Below are 19,586 nucleotides of genomic sequence, written 5' to 3' on the forward strand. Positions count from 1 at the left end.
AAGAATTTCAAAAATCTAATAAAACTCTGTGGCTGGGGGAAAAAACATTATAAAAGATAGAAATACTTTTTAAAGCAATAAATGTATCAATGAGAAAAATAACTGTGAAGTGTAGACTAATGATTAGTATTAAAATTAAAACATCCAAAGTATTTTAATTTTCTGCTTCATTAGTCCTCCTCATTCACAGTCAACTAGCACAAGAATGGTTACAAAGGCTAATTTTGTTTAAAGACCTTGGAGAAAAGAGGAAAGAATTGCTCCTTCATGAATACTAAAGACGATAAAACAGGAAACCAATAACATTTTATCACTTTATAGAAATTATTCTAATTTAAAAATAATTTAGTACTAAGATTTATGCAGAACTTGTTACGTATCCAAGAAAAAATTTTATATTACTACTATCATGGTACCTACAGTTGCCAGATATTAAACATATGTACTGATTTATATAATTTAGGACAAATGGTAAGGGATAAGAGATCAAAAATATAATTAAAGATTCAAAATAAGAGGCATATGAAAGTAATATTTCCCAGATGGATTCTCAGAAGCTAAAATAGGAGCATACATCTATGAAAGTTGGTCTCAAACACAGGCTTCAAGTTGAGATACCAAGTATTTGTCCTTCAAAAACCATCCTCACTAACTCTGACATAATTCACAAAGATCTGGACACTATTATTTTTTAGTAGATGAAAAGAAGGACCACTTTAACCAGTTAACTTCCACAACTGAAGGCCATTCTTCTGTGGTTTTACAGAACAGCAGCTTTAAAAGCTTTATCCTTAGAAATGAAAAATGTTCTAAATGTCCTTTGGATTCACGGAGTCAACACTTTACCAGATAGTACATTACCAGATAGTGAAATCATTCCTTGATCCAAATGCTACATGGATTATATTACTCTATTTGTAAAGTTCAGTACCTGGCTCCCCACAGAGAGTTAATAATCACTTGTTAGCTATGAAGACAGATACAAAAGTCACTTGGATGCCACCAGGTGGGGAGAGCCCTGTCTCATGGAACTCTGCTGCCCTCAGCGACGGGCTAAAACAGGGCCAATGCCCAGAACTTTCTGCCCCGTCGCGTCTCTGAAATAAATATCTTCATACTCACCTGGCTAATACACAGAGGCTTTGAATGCTTTCAGATAAAATTCCTTTTATGTCACAATATTCCAATGCTGTAAAGATCTAACCATTTCCAACAATCAGAAAATGTAGAGATTTACAAGATGTATCCCACAGAAAATCCACTTAGCATTTCATAATACTTAGGTCCAATCATAAAGACCAGTTGAATTGGAATGGCAGAAGGCTGGCATTTAGAATTAACTTTGCCAAAAATGGTTGGTATGAATATGAACCAGTCACCTTCTTGTCTATAAAAAAAAAAAAGAGTGCTTTTAGTCAGAGGTTTATATCAGATTACTTTGAAATGTGATAAAAACTAAGGACTGTGTTCATACAAGGATGCACAAATTATTACATATATACATAGAGTGTTTTGAGTAATGTTCAATGATTTCACTAATGTTCTAAATTCCAGTCATAGGTTCTGTTTGGAATCCTTCAATCAGATGGCTTCCCAAGTCCTTTCTAGTTCTGATATGCCATGCAACATTGCAGACCAGGGTATTGCTTATGTCCTTAGCTATATAGCTTCCTAGGTTTTAGACACAGGAGGTTCACATTTTTAAGCCCATTCTACAAAGAAAATTACCTGGGCATTTATAGCCTTCATGTCTCCCACTTGAAAATATGAGCGGGGCACCTGGGTGGCTCAGTCAGTTAAGCGTCCGGCTTTGGCTCAGGCCATGATCTCACCACTCTGAGTTCGAGCTCTGTGTCCGGCTCTGTGCTGACAGCTCAGAGCCTGGAGTCTGCTTCAGATTCTGTGTCTCCCTCTCTCTTTGCCCCTTCCCCACTTGTGGTCTCTCTCTCTCTCTCTCTCTCTCTCTCAAAAAAAAATGAATAAATGTTTTAAAAAATTAAAAAAAAAAAAAAAAAGAAAATCCAAGCATTTGCGGGGGTGGGGTCACCTGGATGACTCAGTCAGTTAAGCATCCGACTCTTGGTTTTCGGCTCAGGTCATGATCTCATGGTTTGTGACTTTGATTCCTGCATTGGGCTCAGTACTGACAGCGTGGAGCCTGCTTGGGATTCCTCCCTCTCTCTCCGCCCCTCCCCTGCTCTTTCCCTCTCTCTCAAAACAAATGAACTTAAAAAAAATTTTTTTTTTTAATCTGAGCATTGGGATAGCATTTGGGGTCTCTGTTTTTAACTGTATCCCTTACAGACAAGTTTCCACCCTCCAAATGTGTCATTTGGTGGGAAACGGTTCTTCTCTTCCTTCTAACTCTCTCCCTCTCCCACCTGTTCCTTGGAAGTAGGAATATGCTCAAGGGCTCACACCCAAGCCCAGTGGCTCCTCAGAGAAGTGTCGCTTACACTTTACAATGTATACAAATCATCTGGGAATCTTGTTGAAATGCAGATTCCAAATCAGTAAGTAAGTACTCAGAGTCTGCATTTCTAACATGCTCCCAAGGACCACTCCAGCTGATATGAGTTCTCAGCCCCCGTGCACTAGTTCCCTAAGTGTACTTCTCAGCCTAAAGGCAACTCACATTGGTGTTTCTGTGGAGTCCTTTAGTGGTCCCTAAAGGATCTTGAAGCTTTTTTTTAAAACACTCAAACCCACACCCTCAGTTGCTTTAAAAGAAACAAATTTGTCTAACACATCATTGTATCACAGTAGAGAAACCCCAGGATTTTAGAGTCTGACAACCTGGGTTTGAACACCATAATCTAACAATGTGATCTGGTAGCAAACTGTTTACTTCTCTGAGTCTCATCTGTTAAACCATCTTGTTGAAAGTCTCAAGAGAGACAATGCTGGTAAAGCAATCACCATTACCAATTCTAATGCCAACTTTGATTCAGAATCAACTGTAAAATTCCCTGATGCTTCCTCAAGATTATTCGAATGTAGAATCCACTGATTCCTCCTGACTAGGTCTAAATTTAGTTATCTTAACACCAGCCCCAAATCCCTCTCTGTGTCTCCCATACAACCCCATGTGCAAAGAAGGAGGTATCATGCAGCACACAAGTGATCTAAGATTTCTCCTTCACATTCTGAAACTTCTAGGAATAACACAGTGGTCCTCAGCATTAGTTTTCTCACACAAAGAGAAATTAGGGGTGGAACAGATGTCTACAAGGGCTGACAACATTTGCCATCTACAATAAAATGTATGTGCTTCTCTAAGCCTCTAGATACCCCCTTTACCAAGGTAGACAGGCAAACACAATTCTAATGGTACTCAGGGTTACAGCTGATGTATTCCAAATGATGATACTGTTCCTCCAATTCCTGTGTTTCATATTTACTCCTGTATCAATTCTTAAATTATCCTGCTGTGAACTGTGTAGTACTCACTATGGGTTAATTAAAACAAAACACTGTATGTTCTTCGTTACTTGTTCTTCTTAGGAACTTTCCCAAAGTATTTCTGTTCAGCATCAGGAAGCCATGGATAACACTGTGAGATCAGTTAATGCTCAAAGGTTTATTTTTGTATCATGTAACAGATACATTGGCTATAAAGACAAATCACAGGACACTAAGAAAGCATAATATTAAAAGAAGAAGAAGAAGAAGAAGAAGAAGAAGAAGAAGAAGAAGAAGAAGAAGAAGAAGAAAGAAGAAGAAGAAGAAGAAGAAGAAGAAGAAGAAGAAGAAGTAGTAGTAGTAGTAGTAGTAGTAGTAGTAGTAGTAGTAGTAGTAAGGGTGCCCAGGTGGCTCAGTTGGTTTAAGTGTCCAACTTTTGACTCAGGTCATGATCTCATGGTTTGTCAGTTCAAGCCCCACATTGTCAGCTCAACCCTCTGGCTGACAGCAGAGCCAAAGCACAGAGTCTGCTTTAGATCCTCTGTCCCTCTCTTTCTCTGCCCCTCCCCCACTTGTGCTCACTCTCCCTCTCTATCTCTCTCAAAATTAAATCAACTTAAAAAACGAATATGAAATAAATCTATTAGGAAAGAAAATAATGATATGAAGGTGAGCATATCACTTGCCCCCTCAACTCTTCTGCATAAAAATCAAGATTTTTTTAAGTATCTCTTTTGTCTAGAATAAAGAGTAATTACATACTGAATTAAATCAATAAACTAATACCTGATTTAGTTTATTAATCACTGTTTTAGTTAATCAACAACTTTAGTCCTCGGGGTACCTGGGTGACTCAGCAGGTTAGCCATTGACTCTTGGTTTTGGCTCAGGTCATGATTTCACGGTTCATGGGTTTGAGCCCTGCACTGGGCTCTGGGCTGACAGTGTGGATCCTACTTCGGATTCTCCCTCTCTCCCTTTCTGTGGGAAAATAAGTTCTACTTACATAAATGGGTTAGAAAAAAATCTTAGGGTGAAAAGCCACCACCACAGACAAATGTGCCCAAGGTTAACTAGTGAGATATTGTAATGGGATCATGAGTAACTTGTTATATCACCTGCAGGAGATTACTTTCCACCTGGCGCCAATGTACCTTCATCACAAGGTGATTTTTTAAGACTCTTTGCTTCTTGTACACACAAGTTAATGATTACTATCTCACTATTTTTTTTCCATGTTCATGTGTGTAAGATCTTATTTTCTTCACATTCAGCACGTGGATAATACCTTATTTTCTCCATGTTCATCACGTGTGTAAGATCTTGTTTTCTTCACATTCACCACGAAGGTAATGTCTTGTGAGCTCAATAAATACAGAGATGAAACCCCTGTTTCGGGCTCTTGTCTCCTCCTGGACATTAGCCTCTCTCATATTCAATTCTGCATCCACTCTCTTGCTGGACAAGAGAGCACTCCAGACTCATAGTCTGGAACACCTTTCTCTCTGCCCCTCTGCATTTGCGCTCGCTCTCTCTCTCTCTCTCTCTTTCTCTCTCAAAATAAATACATAAACTTTAAAAAATAAATAAACAGGGGCACCTGGGTGGCTTAGTTAAGCGTCCGACTTTCACTTAGGTCATGATCTCGTGGTTCATGGGTTCGAGCCCCAGTCGGGCTCTGTGCTGACTGCCAGCTCAGAGCCTGGAGCCTGTTTCAGTCTGTGACTCCCTCTCTCTCTGACCCTCCCCTGCTCACGCTGTCTCTCTCTCTCTCCTAGAAATAAATAAAACATTAAAAAAAATTTTTTAATAAAAAAATAAATAAACAAATAAACAAACAACTTTAATCTACTGATTCTCATCACTCCCAGTGCATCAAAATGACTTAAAGATAAATATATACAGAAATGGAGGTATAGACATATACATAGGTAAAAATGTAGATATAAGGAATGAAAGAAGATATCTGAGTCCCGTAGCCAAGAGATTATTGTACAGGGCTGGACTAGAACCCAAGCATCAGTATTTTTTAAGCACTCCAGAAGATTCTAATATATAACCAGAGTTGAGAATTGTTACTCAATCTTTGGTTTTTCAATCATTTTAAGAAAGCAGAGACTTAAAACACATACTAAAGGGTGCCTGGCTGGCTCAATTTGTACAGTGTGCAACTGTTGATCTCAGGGTTTTAAGTTCAAGCCCCACGTTGGACATAGGGGCTTGAACCTGCTTTTAAATAAATAAATAAATAAATACACATACTGAGATTATAGACTGTTTTCTCTGTTTCTTTGATCTTTTCTATACTCTCCAACTTTTTTACAGTAAGCCTGCATTGCCATCATCAGAAAAATAAAGTGGAATAAAGAATTTTTAAGAAAACCAGCATCCACAAAATCCCAAGCATAAATGACCCATCTACATCTTCCCTCTTCCTCAATACTGACACTATTTGTATCCACATCCTTCTTATTAGATGTCCCCTCTTCCCATACTTTCAAGATTTAGTACAATATAGTCTTTCATAGGAAATAACCATTATCAAATTCATGAATTCTATGGCTCTGTATTTGTCACCTTAAGTCCGGGGTTTTCAATCCACCAGAATCTAATTGGCTGCCCACTGGCATCTCCTGGGGAGTTCTAAAAATTCCCCCACATCCTAGCCACACCCCAGACCAATTAGAATCTCTAAGCGGGACACACACAACAGTTTTATATCCCCAGGTAATTTCAATGTGCCACCAAGGCTGGGAACCAGTGGTTTTAAGAGTTAATTAATACAAGTCTCCACATCGAGAGGTAAGCTCCTGCTAGCTCAAAAGCACAATACATTGGTGTAATTTCAAAGAATGGTCATTTGCGAATATGTATCGATGTTCAATTTCAAGTTGGAAAGGAATAAAAATAGACACTAACTAATAAATGTGTTCACTGTTCTCCCTTTTAATTGGGCATAAGTCACCATCTTTTATATTTAAATATGAAAAAGTCTAAGAACACTGTCACATATTCTGACCCGATTATGAAATAGACAAAACAAAATTGGACAAAAAATGTTTTCACAAATTCTGCATTTATCTTACCCAGGTCAGTGCTATTTCTGAGTGACTTTGCTACCTGGAAGTCAGTATTATACTCTTATATTGCTTGAGATTCTTAGATGAAAGGCCTAGATGCTGACCATTTTTCTTGTTTGTAAATCTGAAATAAAAGTGCATCTTTTTAAGTTTTCAAGAAGCTCTATGCTATTTGATTATTCTTCTCATGTACCCCCAGGCCTCCCATCCTCCTCTTTTACAGAGAAAACTGGTGCTTTGTTTTGCTGCAGGTCTATTCTCTGCTCTCTGGGGTAAGAATTAGCCCACAGACAACACTCACTTCTGTGGAATGAAGATTTTTCAGACACAAGCAGCAGAGAATTTTAACAGTATGCAAAATACAGCAATTAAACAGGTTTTCCTGATAGTCTTATTTTAATGAGTGAAACCTCCATATTCAGAGTTGAATAAAATAAACACACATATGACCAACATGGAAATTCTGGAAAGTAGTCTTAAATGAATCAAAAAGTCTGAAATTCTTTTAAAGAAATGGGTTTGTCCTTCTCCATTTCAAGCCATTACACATCTGTAATAATCTCTTTTAAAGCACACTAGGATTCTCAGCAGAAGTGGCCTTTTCCTTCTCAGTCTCAGGAAGGAATGGTTCATGGGTATCCCTTTGTTCTCCAGGGTAAAAGCATGAGCGTAGGAAAGAAGAGGATCTGCAGCCAGAGAACTGATGCATTCCACAGCACAAAGATTAAAAGCTTAGCTCAGAGTGCAAAAATAATGAAACAGTAGGTGATTTCTTATCTCCCCTATTGAGTGAATTCACTCAGCAGTATTTACTGAGCACCTACTATAATATATGCAATGTACTCTACAACGTACCAGACACAGAAGTCTGAAAAGTCTCTCTATTCTTCTGGAGCTTAGAAGGAATGAGGCTGACAGAAATTAAGCTGGTTTTCATGAAACTATTTTATTACCACAGTGAGGCAGCAGAGCAGCGTAAGAGGAGAGCCTAAAACAAGGGCCTGACCTAGTCCGGAAAGTCAGAAAAGGCTTCTCTGAAGAAAGGACCTTTGCTCTGAGATCTGAAGGAGGAGTTGAAAGCTGGGCAAGTGAAAAAGGAGTGAGTTTTGTGAACATCCAAAAGTCCACATAGGTGGGGCATAATGAAGAAGGGAAAGAGCAAGTTGAAGCTGGCGAGGCTGAGTGGCACCAGCAGGAGTGGGGAGCTGTGCCACAGACATGAGTCTGAGGGCCTGGACGGCATCAGCAGAGTGTCAGCTAAGAGGGTGGACATCTGGGTATGGAGCACCGAGGGGTAGTCTAAGCCAGGGTGCACTGTTGGGAGTTACAAGCACATGGACGGGCGGTGAAGCTGTGGAAGGGTGAAACCACTTCACGCAAAGCCACGAGCCTTAAATATGAGATCTGAATATCCTTTTGACACCAAGAGTTTGCACTTGTAATAACTTCAGACATACTTGCTGAGAGAAATGAGTCCTAAGGAAATATGTAACGTATCAAAGGTCTATTGAAATGACTTTTCATTTACACAATACAAGGGACAAACTACAACTTTTACTTATTTTATTTTATTATTTGAAAGAGAGAGAGACAGAGAGAGAATCTGAAGCAGGCTCCAAGCTCAGCATGGAGCCTGATATTGGGCTCGATCCCATGACCCTGGGAACATGACCTGAGCTGAAATCAAGAGTCAGTCACTCCACTGACTGAGCCGCCCAGCTGCCCCCAAACTGCGATTTTTAACCTCTGTTTTGATAGCTGCAAAATAGAAAGGTATTGTGACTGCAAATGCAATCACTAATAATTATTACTGTGGTCCAAGAAAAAAAATCTGGCTCTTTTGTGTGATTAAATTAAATAATTACGTTGCCCTGAAAGAATTCTGAATCTACTCATGGAAAGACGTTTCATCCTCCCATCAATCTCTCTGCATACATTAGGCAGAGAGGAGGAACAGACATCTGGGAAAATGAGAGAGCACGGGAAATTAATTATAATTATGGAAATGCAGCTTAAAGAACAAAGGCTTAAATTTGTAACACAGGTCTAAGGGGAAATAATTCTCATAAGCAACCATTTAAAACATGAGAAGTCTGCAAATCTGAAGGAAATTCTGACTGTTCACTAGACATGTTATTTCTTCCTTCTAATTTAGTAATCAGAAAATTGGTACTCCAAAGCATAAAGGAATAAAACAATCACGGGCCTTTCTGCTTGGCTGGATGGCCGATGGCCACGGTTTAAGAGAAGGAACTTGAGGATCCAACAGGAAAGGTCCAGCACGGATCTCACTTAACTGCAACAGGCTTGTTGCCCCCAGCTGCTACAGCTAACGCTTCAGAGACTGAACATCGTTACTTCTTATCCACCTGGGCCTCCCAAATATCCAGACCTTCAGTTTGCCATTTTGCACTCGACTCAGATCTTTTCATCACCTCTGTCATTACAGAATGTGAGTGGCCTCAACATAGAAAACATGACAAGAAAGAGATCCCCATGGACTCCACTATCCAGGAAAATCTCCTCATCATTAGAGTCCCAAATGGGGAAAAGAGACTGAGACATCTCAGCATGGATTTTGATAAATCTAGATCACTGCTTGGTTCTGATCAATCCAGCTACATAAACTTGAGTAAAGAAAGCACAATAAAGAACATCAGGTGTGCCTGGGTGGCTCAGTCAGTTAAGCAACCAACTTTGGCTCAGGTCATGATCTCACGGTTGATGGGTTCAAGCCCCGCATCAGGCGCTGTGCTGACAGCTAGCTCAGAGCCTGGAGACCGTTTCAGATTCTGTATCTCCTTTTCTCTCTGACCCTCCCCTGCTCATGCTGTCTCTCTCTATCAGAAATAAATAAGACATTAAAAAAAAAAACAGTACCTTTGTGGAAATGAAGCCACCCCAATTCAAGCTGGTAGTAGGCAAGAATCAGTGAAGTGGCTCTGGAGGGGCCGAAGGAGAAATGTCAGGGGTTAGGAGACAGGATTCCATCCATTCCAAGTCACACTGCCTGATCCCCTATTACCTGTATCGCCTAGAGCCTGGAAGGCAAGACGGCACTCTGAGAAGTGAAATCAGAGGAAGCACCCCTCACTCCCAGAGACAAGAAGGGGAAGGGCCAGCAAAGAATGATTCAGAGATTTCTTCAGGCTTGTGGGCCTCACCCCTATAGCAGTGTGAGAAGAGACAAAACGGACAACAGTCAGCAGGGCTGGGAAGAGCAGACAGCAGTGGCACACCCCAGCCCATCCTCCAGCGCCCATGGCAGTCTGCAAACACTCCTTGTGAAGAAACATGGAGATAAGCAATGGGCAGGGCCAGACAGTTGTCCGAGTGTCCTTATGGCAAGGAAAGCCATGCCTCAGCCAGAAGAAATTAGAATGGAGAATGAGGGGCACTGGAGGGAGACAGCAAGTCCTCTCTGAAGAGTCCCTGGTGAGGGGCCAAGTGAAATTAAACACCCACAGTAGACGGACCCAGAGTGGGTCTTGATCACCTCACCACCATGGACATACAAACGGGCCCAGGTCTGGCTTGAAAAACTTTGCTTCCCCATCTCTCTTCCTTGTACCAAAATCTGAGGGGATAAGTCTGAATTCCTGTTCTAGAGGAAGAAGTACAGCAGAGCCACGTGAACATCCACCATCAACCTCCAACAGGCAGCTCAGGCCTGTGCTGGGGGTCCAGGAGGAGATGGGGCTTAAAGGAGCTTGAGATTAATGTTTTAAATTAGATTAGACCCGGGGCGCCTGGGTGGCTCAGTCGGTTGAGCGTCTGGCTTCGGTTCAGGTCATGATCTCACGGTCTGTGGGTTCGAGCCCCATGTCGAGCTCTGTGCTGACAACTAGCTCAGAGCCCGGAGCCTGCTTCAGATTCTGTGTCTCCCTCTCTCTCTCAGAAATAAATAAAACATTAAACAAAAATTTTTAAAAAAATTAGATTAGACCCTCAGTAACCACAAAGTAGCCAAGAAAGTAATGGAATCTCCTCAAGCTGTTGCAGAGAATACTTTCTAAATTTTTTTTAATGTTTTACTTATTTCTGTGAGAGAGAGACAGCGTGAGCAGGGGAGAGACAGAGAGAGAGGGAGACAGAATCTGAAGCAGACTCCAGGCTCTGAGCTAGCTGTCAGCACAGAGCCTGACGTGGGGCTCAAACCCATGAACCGCGAGATCATGACCTGAACCGAAGTCGGATGCTTAACTGACTGAGCCACCCAGGCGCCCCACAAAGAATACTTTTAAAAACATTAATTGGAGAAAGATGAAGCAATTTCTTGTAAATGCTACACTAAGTTTAGAATACTCAATAAACCAGCTACAGATGGAATGCCCATCGTGGAGCAAGATAAAAAAGAAATTAACTTCCAATTTTAAAATACAAAATAAATAGCATTTCATTGAGGCTTTCATTGAGAATTTTTTATAATCCTAGGAAATGAAAGAACAGAACATGTTTCCAAAAAGCTATAGAGTAAGTTTGTTTTATACCAGCTCATATTAAAGATGATTTCCTTTGTGTTATAAGTATCCACTTTTGTAAGGCTGGCTGTGATCTGTCTCAGACAATGGAAGGAGGAAAGTGCATAAATCAATTTTGTCAGTTAATTCACAGCAAATTCTCCAATTAACCTCTGTTTAAAAGTGGGAGGAGAAGGTTAAAAATAAAATAAAATAAAAATTTTTAGGTTCATTAATTTTTGAGACAGAGACAGCATGAGTGGGGTAAGGAGAAAAGAGAGAGGGAGAGAGAAAATACAAAGCAAGCTCTCACTGTCAGCACAGAGCACAGTGCAGGTCTTGAACTCACAAAAACGGTGAGATCATGACCTGAGCCAAAACTAAGAGTTGGACGCTTAACCAACTGAGCCAGCCAGGTACCCCAAAATTAATTTAAAAAGAAAAAAAAAAACAGGCATTGGGGTGCTTGGGTGGCTCAGTCAGTTAAGTGTCCAACTTCATCTCAGGTCATCATCTCAGAGTTTGTTGAGTTCGAGCTCTGTGTCAGGCTCTGTGCTGACAGTTCAGAGACTGGAGCCTGCTTCAGATTCTGTGTCTCCCTCACTCTCTCTGCCTCTCCCCCACTTGCAGTCTGCCTCTCTCTCTCTCTCTCAAAAATAAATAAACATTTAAAAAATGTTAAAAAAAAAAAAAACAACCAATTACTTAGAAGTCATTTGCCCTAAATCACAGGATTTTGCTGACATAGAAAGTTGATCCCATAGGGAACAACTCACTCAAATCCACCCAGCTGGAAGGCTGTCCCTACAAGGTGTCATGTGTGGGTCAGGCCATGCCTGCCTTTGCCTAAGCCTTCATTGCCTCTGGCATACTTGCAAGGTGCAACAGAACATCATAGACCTGACAGAATACTTCACTCAATGCTCTCTGCCGTAGTGACAGATCCTTTGAGAATAGGGGGTGAGGGAGGGGAAGGGGAGACTTGAGGAGATGGCTAAAGATCTACTTCCAGAATTACTTCTATTGTAATTTCTAAAATTTAAAGGACTCAATACATTTTCTCCCATGTGGCCCAACTTCTTTTTCTCCCACCCTTTCTCTCCACTTGTGTCTGACATTTTTTGCATGCAGTGTTAGTCTCCAAGAGATAATAGTTCTTTTTTTAAGTAATCTCTATGCCCAACATGGGGCTCAAACTCATGACCCCAACATCACGAATCTAGCAAAATTCTCATTTTAGAGAGAGAGAAACTGAGGATCCTCCTAGGAGACAAAGGCAATACAAGCTGGTAGTGAAACGAGAAACAGAACTAGTCTCCAGGACCCCATCCCAGCCTACTTTCTTTTACAAACTGGTAGTTCAGTTTCTAACTGAGTAGGCCTCTGGCCAGGAAAGGTAGGTTAGATAAACAGTAATCCATTACACTAATTAATTAAATTATAGTTGCATTAGAAGGTTGCTTGAGGCAAAGTAAAAGTTCATATGTAGCACTTTTTGAAAAGACATTTACGTTTTCCACATTTAATAAGAGAGCTATTTTTCACTTTATCCCTAGGTAGGAAGAGAGACTCATAATTCAGTTCAAAACCTTTCTACCGTAGATTTGTGCTGATCATTCAGAAACATTTGTATAACATGATAGCAAGAGAAATAAATTTCACTGTAAGTTGGGATGATACCATAATAACTAATAAGAAAACAATAATTCTTTCCAACATCACAATTATAATTAGCAGTTTATGAAAACAAAAATTAAGTCACCTCTAAATTGATTCTATTAAGGAACTCAAGTGTGTGGAAAAACTTATATGCATAAAAATTATATATATTAATTGCAAATATACTGACTATTGGTTTAAGAATCTGTCCCAGATCAAAAAAAAAAAAAAAAAAGCTATAATTCACGGCAACCAAGAGAAACAGCTGAGAGTATATTTTCAAGTAAGAATAATTCATGAAAGTAGAATCTATTAAAAGAAGATTCATACTGGGGCACCTGGGTGACTCTGTCAGTTGAGCATCCGACTTCAGCTCAGGTCATGATCTCACAACTTGTGAGTTTGAGCCCTGCATCAGGTTCTGTGCTGACAGCTCAGAGCCCAGAGCCTGCTTTGGATTCTGTGTCCCTCTCTCAATCTGCCCCTCCCCTGCTCATGCCCTCTCTCAACAATTAAAAAAAATTTTTTAATGTTTAATTAAAAAAGTAAGATTCATACTACACAAATCATTCTTTGCCAAGGTTTTCTTTGTTTCTATTTCAAACATATGAAGTGAATAAAAGCCAAGTACAGAAAAACCTCAGCTATTGGAGTTTCTTCGATAGGTACATGATCCCTTTAGATTCAAAGGATTCTCTAGAAATCTGGGCAGAGGACAGATGAGTGAGAAATACAAAAACACCTAACCTTTTTATAATTCCTGTCAGGAATCCTCTCATCACTGAACACAGAATTATGTCAGTTCAACCTGGTCATTTTTGTCAGCCAATATACACCATTTCCTAACTTTTCCAGATATTCATTCCTACCACCAAGATTGTTGCAAAGGGGAAAGAGAAGATAAAGCATTGGACAGAAACAGACTTTTAACAGTGTTTCTCTTTGGGTTGTGGGATTGTAGATAACCTTCTAAATTGTTTCCAATGAGAACATACTACCTCCACACTCAGAAAATGAGGCCATGAATAGCGGTATACAAATGTTACATTTTTTATTTTTACTTTTATTGAGCATTGTAGCTCATATAGTTGTCATTTTAATGTAGCTCTTTTTGCCTGACTACAACCTAAATCTGTATGTAAAGCATCTAAAAGTCTAGTATCTTCCAGGGGAAGTGATTCTTTTCTGTTTAGAATGGAAGAGATTTTGTTTCATTTTGTTTTGAAGGATTTGGTTATATGAAGACAATTATCAACATAGACAACGTGAAGCCAAGCTATTAAGCAAAAAGTATCCAAATACTCATTCCATATTCCAGAAGCCCCTTCCAAAAGAAACCTGACATTTCTGACTCACCATGTCCTTCCATCTCTCTTCTCTCAGAGATGTTCTGAAATCCTCTACAAAGATGTTATCATTAGAGGACCCTTAGCTTAAAATATACCAAAACTCCTTAAAATCCTACATTAAGTTAAAGAAGTTCATGTCTTAACAGACATTCATGTTCACAGAGGTAAAAAAAAGGGGAAGAGTAGAGGCCTCATTCTTTCCTGACACATATCCTTAGGCAGAGAAATACAAAAACTTTACACTATCAGAAACACTTAAAGCTATTGCTTTATTATAAGTGAATAGGATCATAATTCTAACTGGCTTTAATCCTTTTAATCTTGGGAACATCTAATGTCCCTAAATCCTTTCAAAAGAGGAATTCTTAAATGTGAAGTAACCAATCCACATTTTAAGTATTCTACTGCCCTCTTGTGTATCTCACATTTAGTGGAAAAGGTAGCCCAGAAAATACAGTAGTTGTTTTTTTTTTTAATTCTCAGAAGTAGTTCAATAGAATCTCAGATATTAGAACTAGACAGAAACTCAAAATCAAGACCAGCATGCTCATTTCACAGGGGAGAGAATGGAGATCTTGAAGGATTAAATCATTTGCTCCAGATCATCACACTGCTAGTTAAAAGCAGAGCAGATACTGTTGGATGGAACTTAAGCCTCTGAGTGCTAATCTCTGTGCTAAAATGGAGATTGCAGCCTGGAAGAAAAGAAATAATGATGTTTTGGAGTTAGAAAGATCAGAGTTTGAAAGTTACGTCACCACTTCACAGCTTTCCCTAAGCCTCAGTTTCCTACTATTAAAATGGGATGAATGATAATTATTGCAAAGGTGTTGAAAGAAGTCAGGATGACCATGTTCCTCAAGCCCTCAGTGTAAATACCTGCAATACAGTAATATGCTCAGGGGTAATACAACTATAAAAATACATAGAAAAAAAGGGGCGCCTGGGTGGCTCAGGCGGTTAAGCATCAGACTTCACTCAGGTCATGACCTCGTGATTGGTTGATTCGAGCCCCACATCAGGTTCTGTGCTGACAGCTAGCTCAGATCCTGGAGACTGTTTCAGATTCTGTGTCTCCCTCTCTCTCTGCCCCTCCCCCACTCGTGCTCTGTCTCTCTCTGTCTCAAAAATAAAATAAACAAAAAAAAATTTTTTTAAAAATACATAGAAAATTGTTTTAAAATTGTTATAACCTTTAAGATCTCTGGACAAAGGCATCTAAAATACTATCTGAAGGCACTGAACTCTGAATTTTGTGTCATCAGGCACAAAATAAAACTTGAAAAAATAAAGCTAGTTCTTCTAACTCCTGTATTGCTTCAGTTAGCATATTTATTCTCTTTTTTATTACAAGTAAAAAGTTGTGACAGAAAATATCCCACAGCAAATGCTGAAGCAGAGAACAGAACCCTTAGATGAAGGTCACAGAAAAATAAAATAGAACTCAGTGTCCCGGTCACAGTGTAAGGTCACAGCTACCGTCTCCTTTGCTAAGGGTCCTGCATTCACCACTGCAAAGCCAGGAGAGCTGGTCTGGAAAGGTGGAGGCAGGAATTTTACTTCTGACCTTGCTAATAATTAACTAAATCAACTTGGGCCAGTCATTTCATCTCTTTCTTGACCTGTAAGATAAAGTACTCCTTACCTTGTAAAGTCCTATGGTAAGTTAGCATAATGAATGTGACACAAACATTTTAACCCCCAAAGTACTTTAATAAAGGCTAAGTTTATCTTAAATTTAATTTAAAGCAATAATAAAGCATAAGTCTGTCATCAAAATGGGGGAGAAATACTAAACTTGGAAAGTTGAAGGCAGCCTAGATTATAGGATGTTATACAAACAGCATTCTGATCCCTGCGAAAATTCTCTCTACCATCTACAATTCCCCTGGCTTTTGATTGAGATTACTCCCAAAATACTGGCAACATGGAAATCTTTGATTTTTAAATAAATTTAACTCAAGGGTATCCTGATAGCAGGATTGACAGAGCTTATCCCTGACTATATATCACAAAACAAACACACCAGCAGGGTAAAGGCAATTCATCTTAGTTTGCCAGGAAAATGACTGATAGTGATTACTCTCTGATTTGTGGCTGCAGTGATCCTGACCATGATACATAAGTGCTGTGAATGGCTCTCTTCTGTTTTTATATGTGGCCTGAGAGTGTGACACATGCCATGCCGGTAAGGAGCACGGATTGGTGATCCACATGTATTAACTAAACATTTACTATGTGTCCAGCCCCGCAGAATTTCAAACATCAGAAAGAGGTATTATTGGAGTTGGCAGCATAAAAGAAGAAAAACAAGGATCTAAACTAATTTGTAAACAAAAAAGTGATAACACCATTATGGTTACTGAGGTGGGCACATTGCTTATACCTGTAGGGAGTAAGTCCACCGGGGCTTCTCAGGCAAATTATCCATAAACAAGTTAACTCAAGCTCTTGATTCAACCCAACAATTATACCATATTTGCATCCAGAGTGCTAGAATAAAAGTGCTGTCAGAAACAAAATAAAAGATCCAACTCCATAAATACAAAAGGCAGCTCACCATGAAACACACTGTTGTCCACCAGAAAATGCCTGCGGTACTGCACACAGTTTCTTTTCTCCAAGTTCCAGTAGCTCATTGTCAGAAGATTTCTGGCACAGCATCAAAACCAAATTGCTCTGTCAAGGGAAACAGAATGAGACAAAAGTGAAGAAAATGGCAGCCACACGCTCACCCTGGTAACATAATGCACCAGTTGCCCAGCATTATGAGGCAACACACGCGGCACACACCTTCTCCACACATGCAACTGGAATCCCCTAGGTGCTGAGAAATCTCCCACAAGCCTCCCCAGAGGGTAGAATGTCATTTAACACACTAAAACACTAGCTTTTTCAAATAGCACCTTCAGGGCTCAAAGTTATTGCTGTCTCAAGGGAAAATAAATCGATCATTGGGGAATAAGTTCCAGGACTTTTCATGGGCTCTGGGTCTTGTCCATATTTGGCCAGGGCTCAAACCAGCCAATGCTGGTAATTTCTCAGGAAATTTCATCTGCAGGAGGGGAGGTGAGTAACAGGAGGGTGACTATCATTCCCAGTTCCTGAATTTTGTGTCGGTACCACTCTGGTAGACTATGCAATCAATCCATAGAAATCTTAGAAATCATAACAGTGTCCATGGAGCAATGGATAAGCTAAACACAGTGACAAACCTTGCCTCCCGCTTTTGGGTTCATTGGGCTCATTCAGGACCACTGAGGTCTGGATCAATGCACAACAAACTTATTGGTGTAAGCGGAGCTGGGCGCAGGTCTCAAGTGGGGTGAATAAGAAGCGGTGCCTGCCCCTACGTAAGGCTTTCCCCTCCACAGAGAAACACAATGCTCACTAGACAAGGGCTTGAAAGGCAGAGATCTGAGCTGATGAATTAAACTCCTCCAAAAGCTGACGTGCATAACCCTGAACAAGGCCTCCTTTGTTCACAGGATTTGGCTAAAGCAACTTTTCAGAATTCCAGCTTCTTTTCTGATCACGGAATAAGGCCAGGCAACACCAAGCAGGGCTGGCATGAAGGAAAACCCACAGGTGGGAAACAATTTGTTATCTGTCCTATTCGAACAATCTAGAGTTTTATAAAGATAGTCCAGGATGAAGTCAGCCACACAGTGAAAAAAAAAAAATCATCAGAGCTTTGTCTATTCATCAGTGGGACAATTGATGAAGTCCCTAAAGCTTCTCCTTGGCTGAAAGGCTCATTCTTAACCCTCTGTAACAGCAATCTTACCTGACTCCTACCTGTCCCACCTTCCTTCTGGCTCCATGCCTCAACTCCCACTTCTTGCCTTATCCCCACCTGGCTATGGCTGGCTGCCGCCCCTACTCCCTCAGGCTGAAAATGAGTACCACCACTCCAAGTTAAAAATCACCTGTGGATCCAATTGTAAAATACAACAGAAAACAGCTGATTATTGGAGACAATGTCCTCCCCCAACTGAATACTGACTACTACAAAGAGCTCTGCTTTAAAAAAAGTATTTTTAGGGGCACCTAGCTAGCTCAGTTGGTTAACTGTCTGACTTGATTTCGGCTCAGGTCACGATCTCATGATTTGTGAGATCAAGCCCCACGTTGGGTTCTGTGCTGACAGTGTGGAGCCTACTTAGGATTCTCTCTCTCCCTCTGTCTCTCTCTCTGTCCCTCCCCCACTCACATGCTCACTTGCTCAAAATAAATAAACATTAAATAAATATTTCTAATCATATAACTAATGTGGGTATATACATTCATTAATTTTTTTATTGTCAACACAAAATTCATCAAAAATTTTGAACATTTGAAAAACCTTGCTTCCTTCATTCCATGTCCCTCTCTTGGAATGAACACTTCTGTTTGGTGTATCTATCATTCCAGTTCTTTTCCTATGCATTTACATATGTATGTGTATATATATATAATACATACATGAATTTTTTTTTAACTTTAAATGTTTATTTTTTAAACATTTTGTTTATTTCTGAGGGAGAGAGAGAGGCAGTGTGAGCAGGGGAGGGTCAGAGAAAGAGGGAGACACAGAATCCAAAACAGGCTCCAGGCTCTGAGCTAGCTGTCAGCACAGAGCCGGACACGGGGCTAGAACCCATGAACCGTGAGATCATGCCCTGAGCCGAAGTTGGTTGCTTAACCAACTGAGCCACCCAGGTGCCCCGAAATTTTATTTTTTTAAGCTTATTTATTTATTCTGAGAGAGAGCACAGAGGAGGGGCAAAGAGAGAGGGAGAGAGAGAGAACCCCAAGCAAACTCCACACCATCAGCACAGAGCCTGATGCAAGGCTCAAACCCATGAGTCATGAGATCATGACCTGAGCTGAAACCAAGATTGAGACACTCAACCAGCTGAGCCCCATAGGCACCCTCCTACATGAAATTTTAAAGACATCGATATATATTTTTAATAAGCTTTTTTTTTTTAAAGCTTATTTATTTTTTGAGAGAGAGTGCACATGACAATGAGCAGGGGAGGGACAGAGAGAGAGAGAATCCCAAGCAGGCTCTGAACTGCCAGTGCAGAGCCCCACTCAGGGCTTGAACCCACAAGCCATGAGATCATGACCTGAGCCTAAATCAACAGTCAGATGCTTAACTGACTAACCCACCCAGGTGCCCCAAAGACATCTATATTTTAACAATACCATTTTGAAAGAAATGGAAATAATTTTCAGTACTATCAGTAGTACCCATTTTCTTAAAAAATGTATTGCTTATTCATATTAGAAATATTTTGAGGTACATGGAATTAAAGAGAACTGTCTGTATTGATGCTCATTTTTCCTTACTCACTTGATAGTTTCCTGTGTCATTTTTGCCCTCTCTATTCATTCTCAATCTAAGGTAGTTTAGTGGAATCAGAAGGTGAAAGAACAATGTGCATTTGTATATAGTTTGCAAAACATATGCACATACCTGGCTCTCAATTTGGCATCCTCTTAACCAGATGAAAGAAGGAAAGAAGAGGGTGTTAGCCTAAGTGATTCACCCATGCTGCTAGGAAAAGGTAGCAGTGAAACTTGAAATTATATCTTCAGATCCCAAACCCAAGATTCTAGCCATGACAAGCTATAAGGAAATAGACTGC

The 19,586-nt window shown here is 40.1% G+C and overlaps 1 protein-coding gene across 1 annotated transcript in view; it reads right to left on the reverse strand.

The window, feature by feature from the left end:
* The window catches only part of PLCH1 (phospholipase C eta 1), a 206,143-nt gene that overhangs the window by 162,479 nt on the left and 24,078 nt on the right, over nt 1–19,586 (reverse strand). The window contains exon 2 of the mRNA XM_039236058.1: nt 16,511–16,629. Within this exon, the coding sequence (XP_039091989.1) occupies nt 16,511–16,589 (79 nt within the window). The 5' untranslated portion in view covers nt 16,590–16,629. The remainder of the gene's footprint in view (nt 1–16,510; nt 16,630–19,586) is intronic.

This window comes from Hyaena hyaena, unplaced genomic scaffold (assembly GCF_003009895.1).
Source record: "Hyaena hyaena isolate Hyena2069 unplaced genomic scaffold, ASM300989v1 scaffold_105, whole genome shotgun sequence".
NCBI lineage: Eukaryota > Metazoa > Chordata > Mammalia > Carnivora > Hyaenidae > Hyaena > Hyaena hyaena.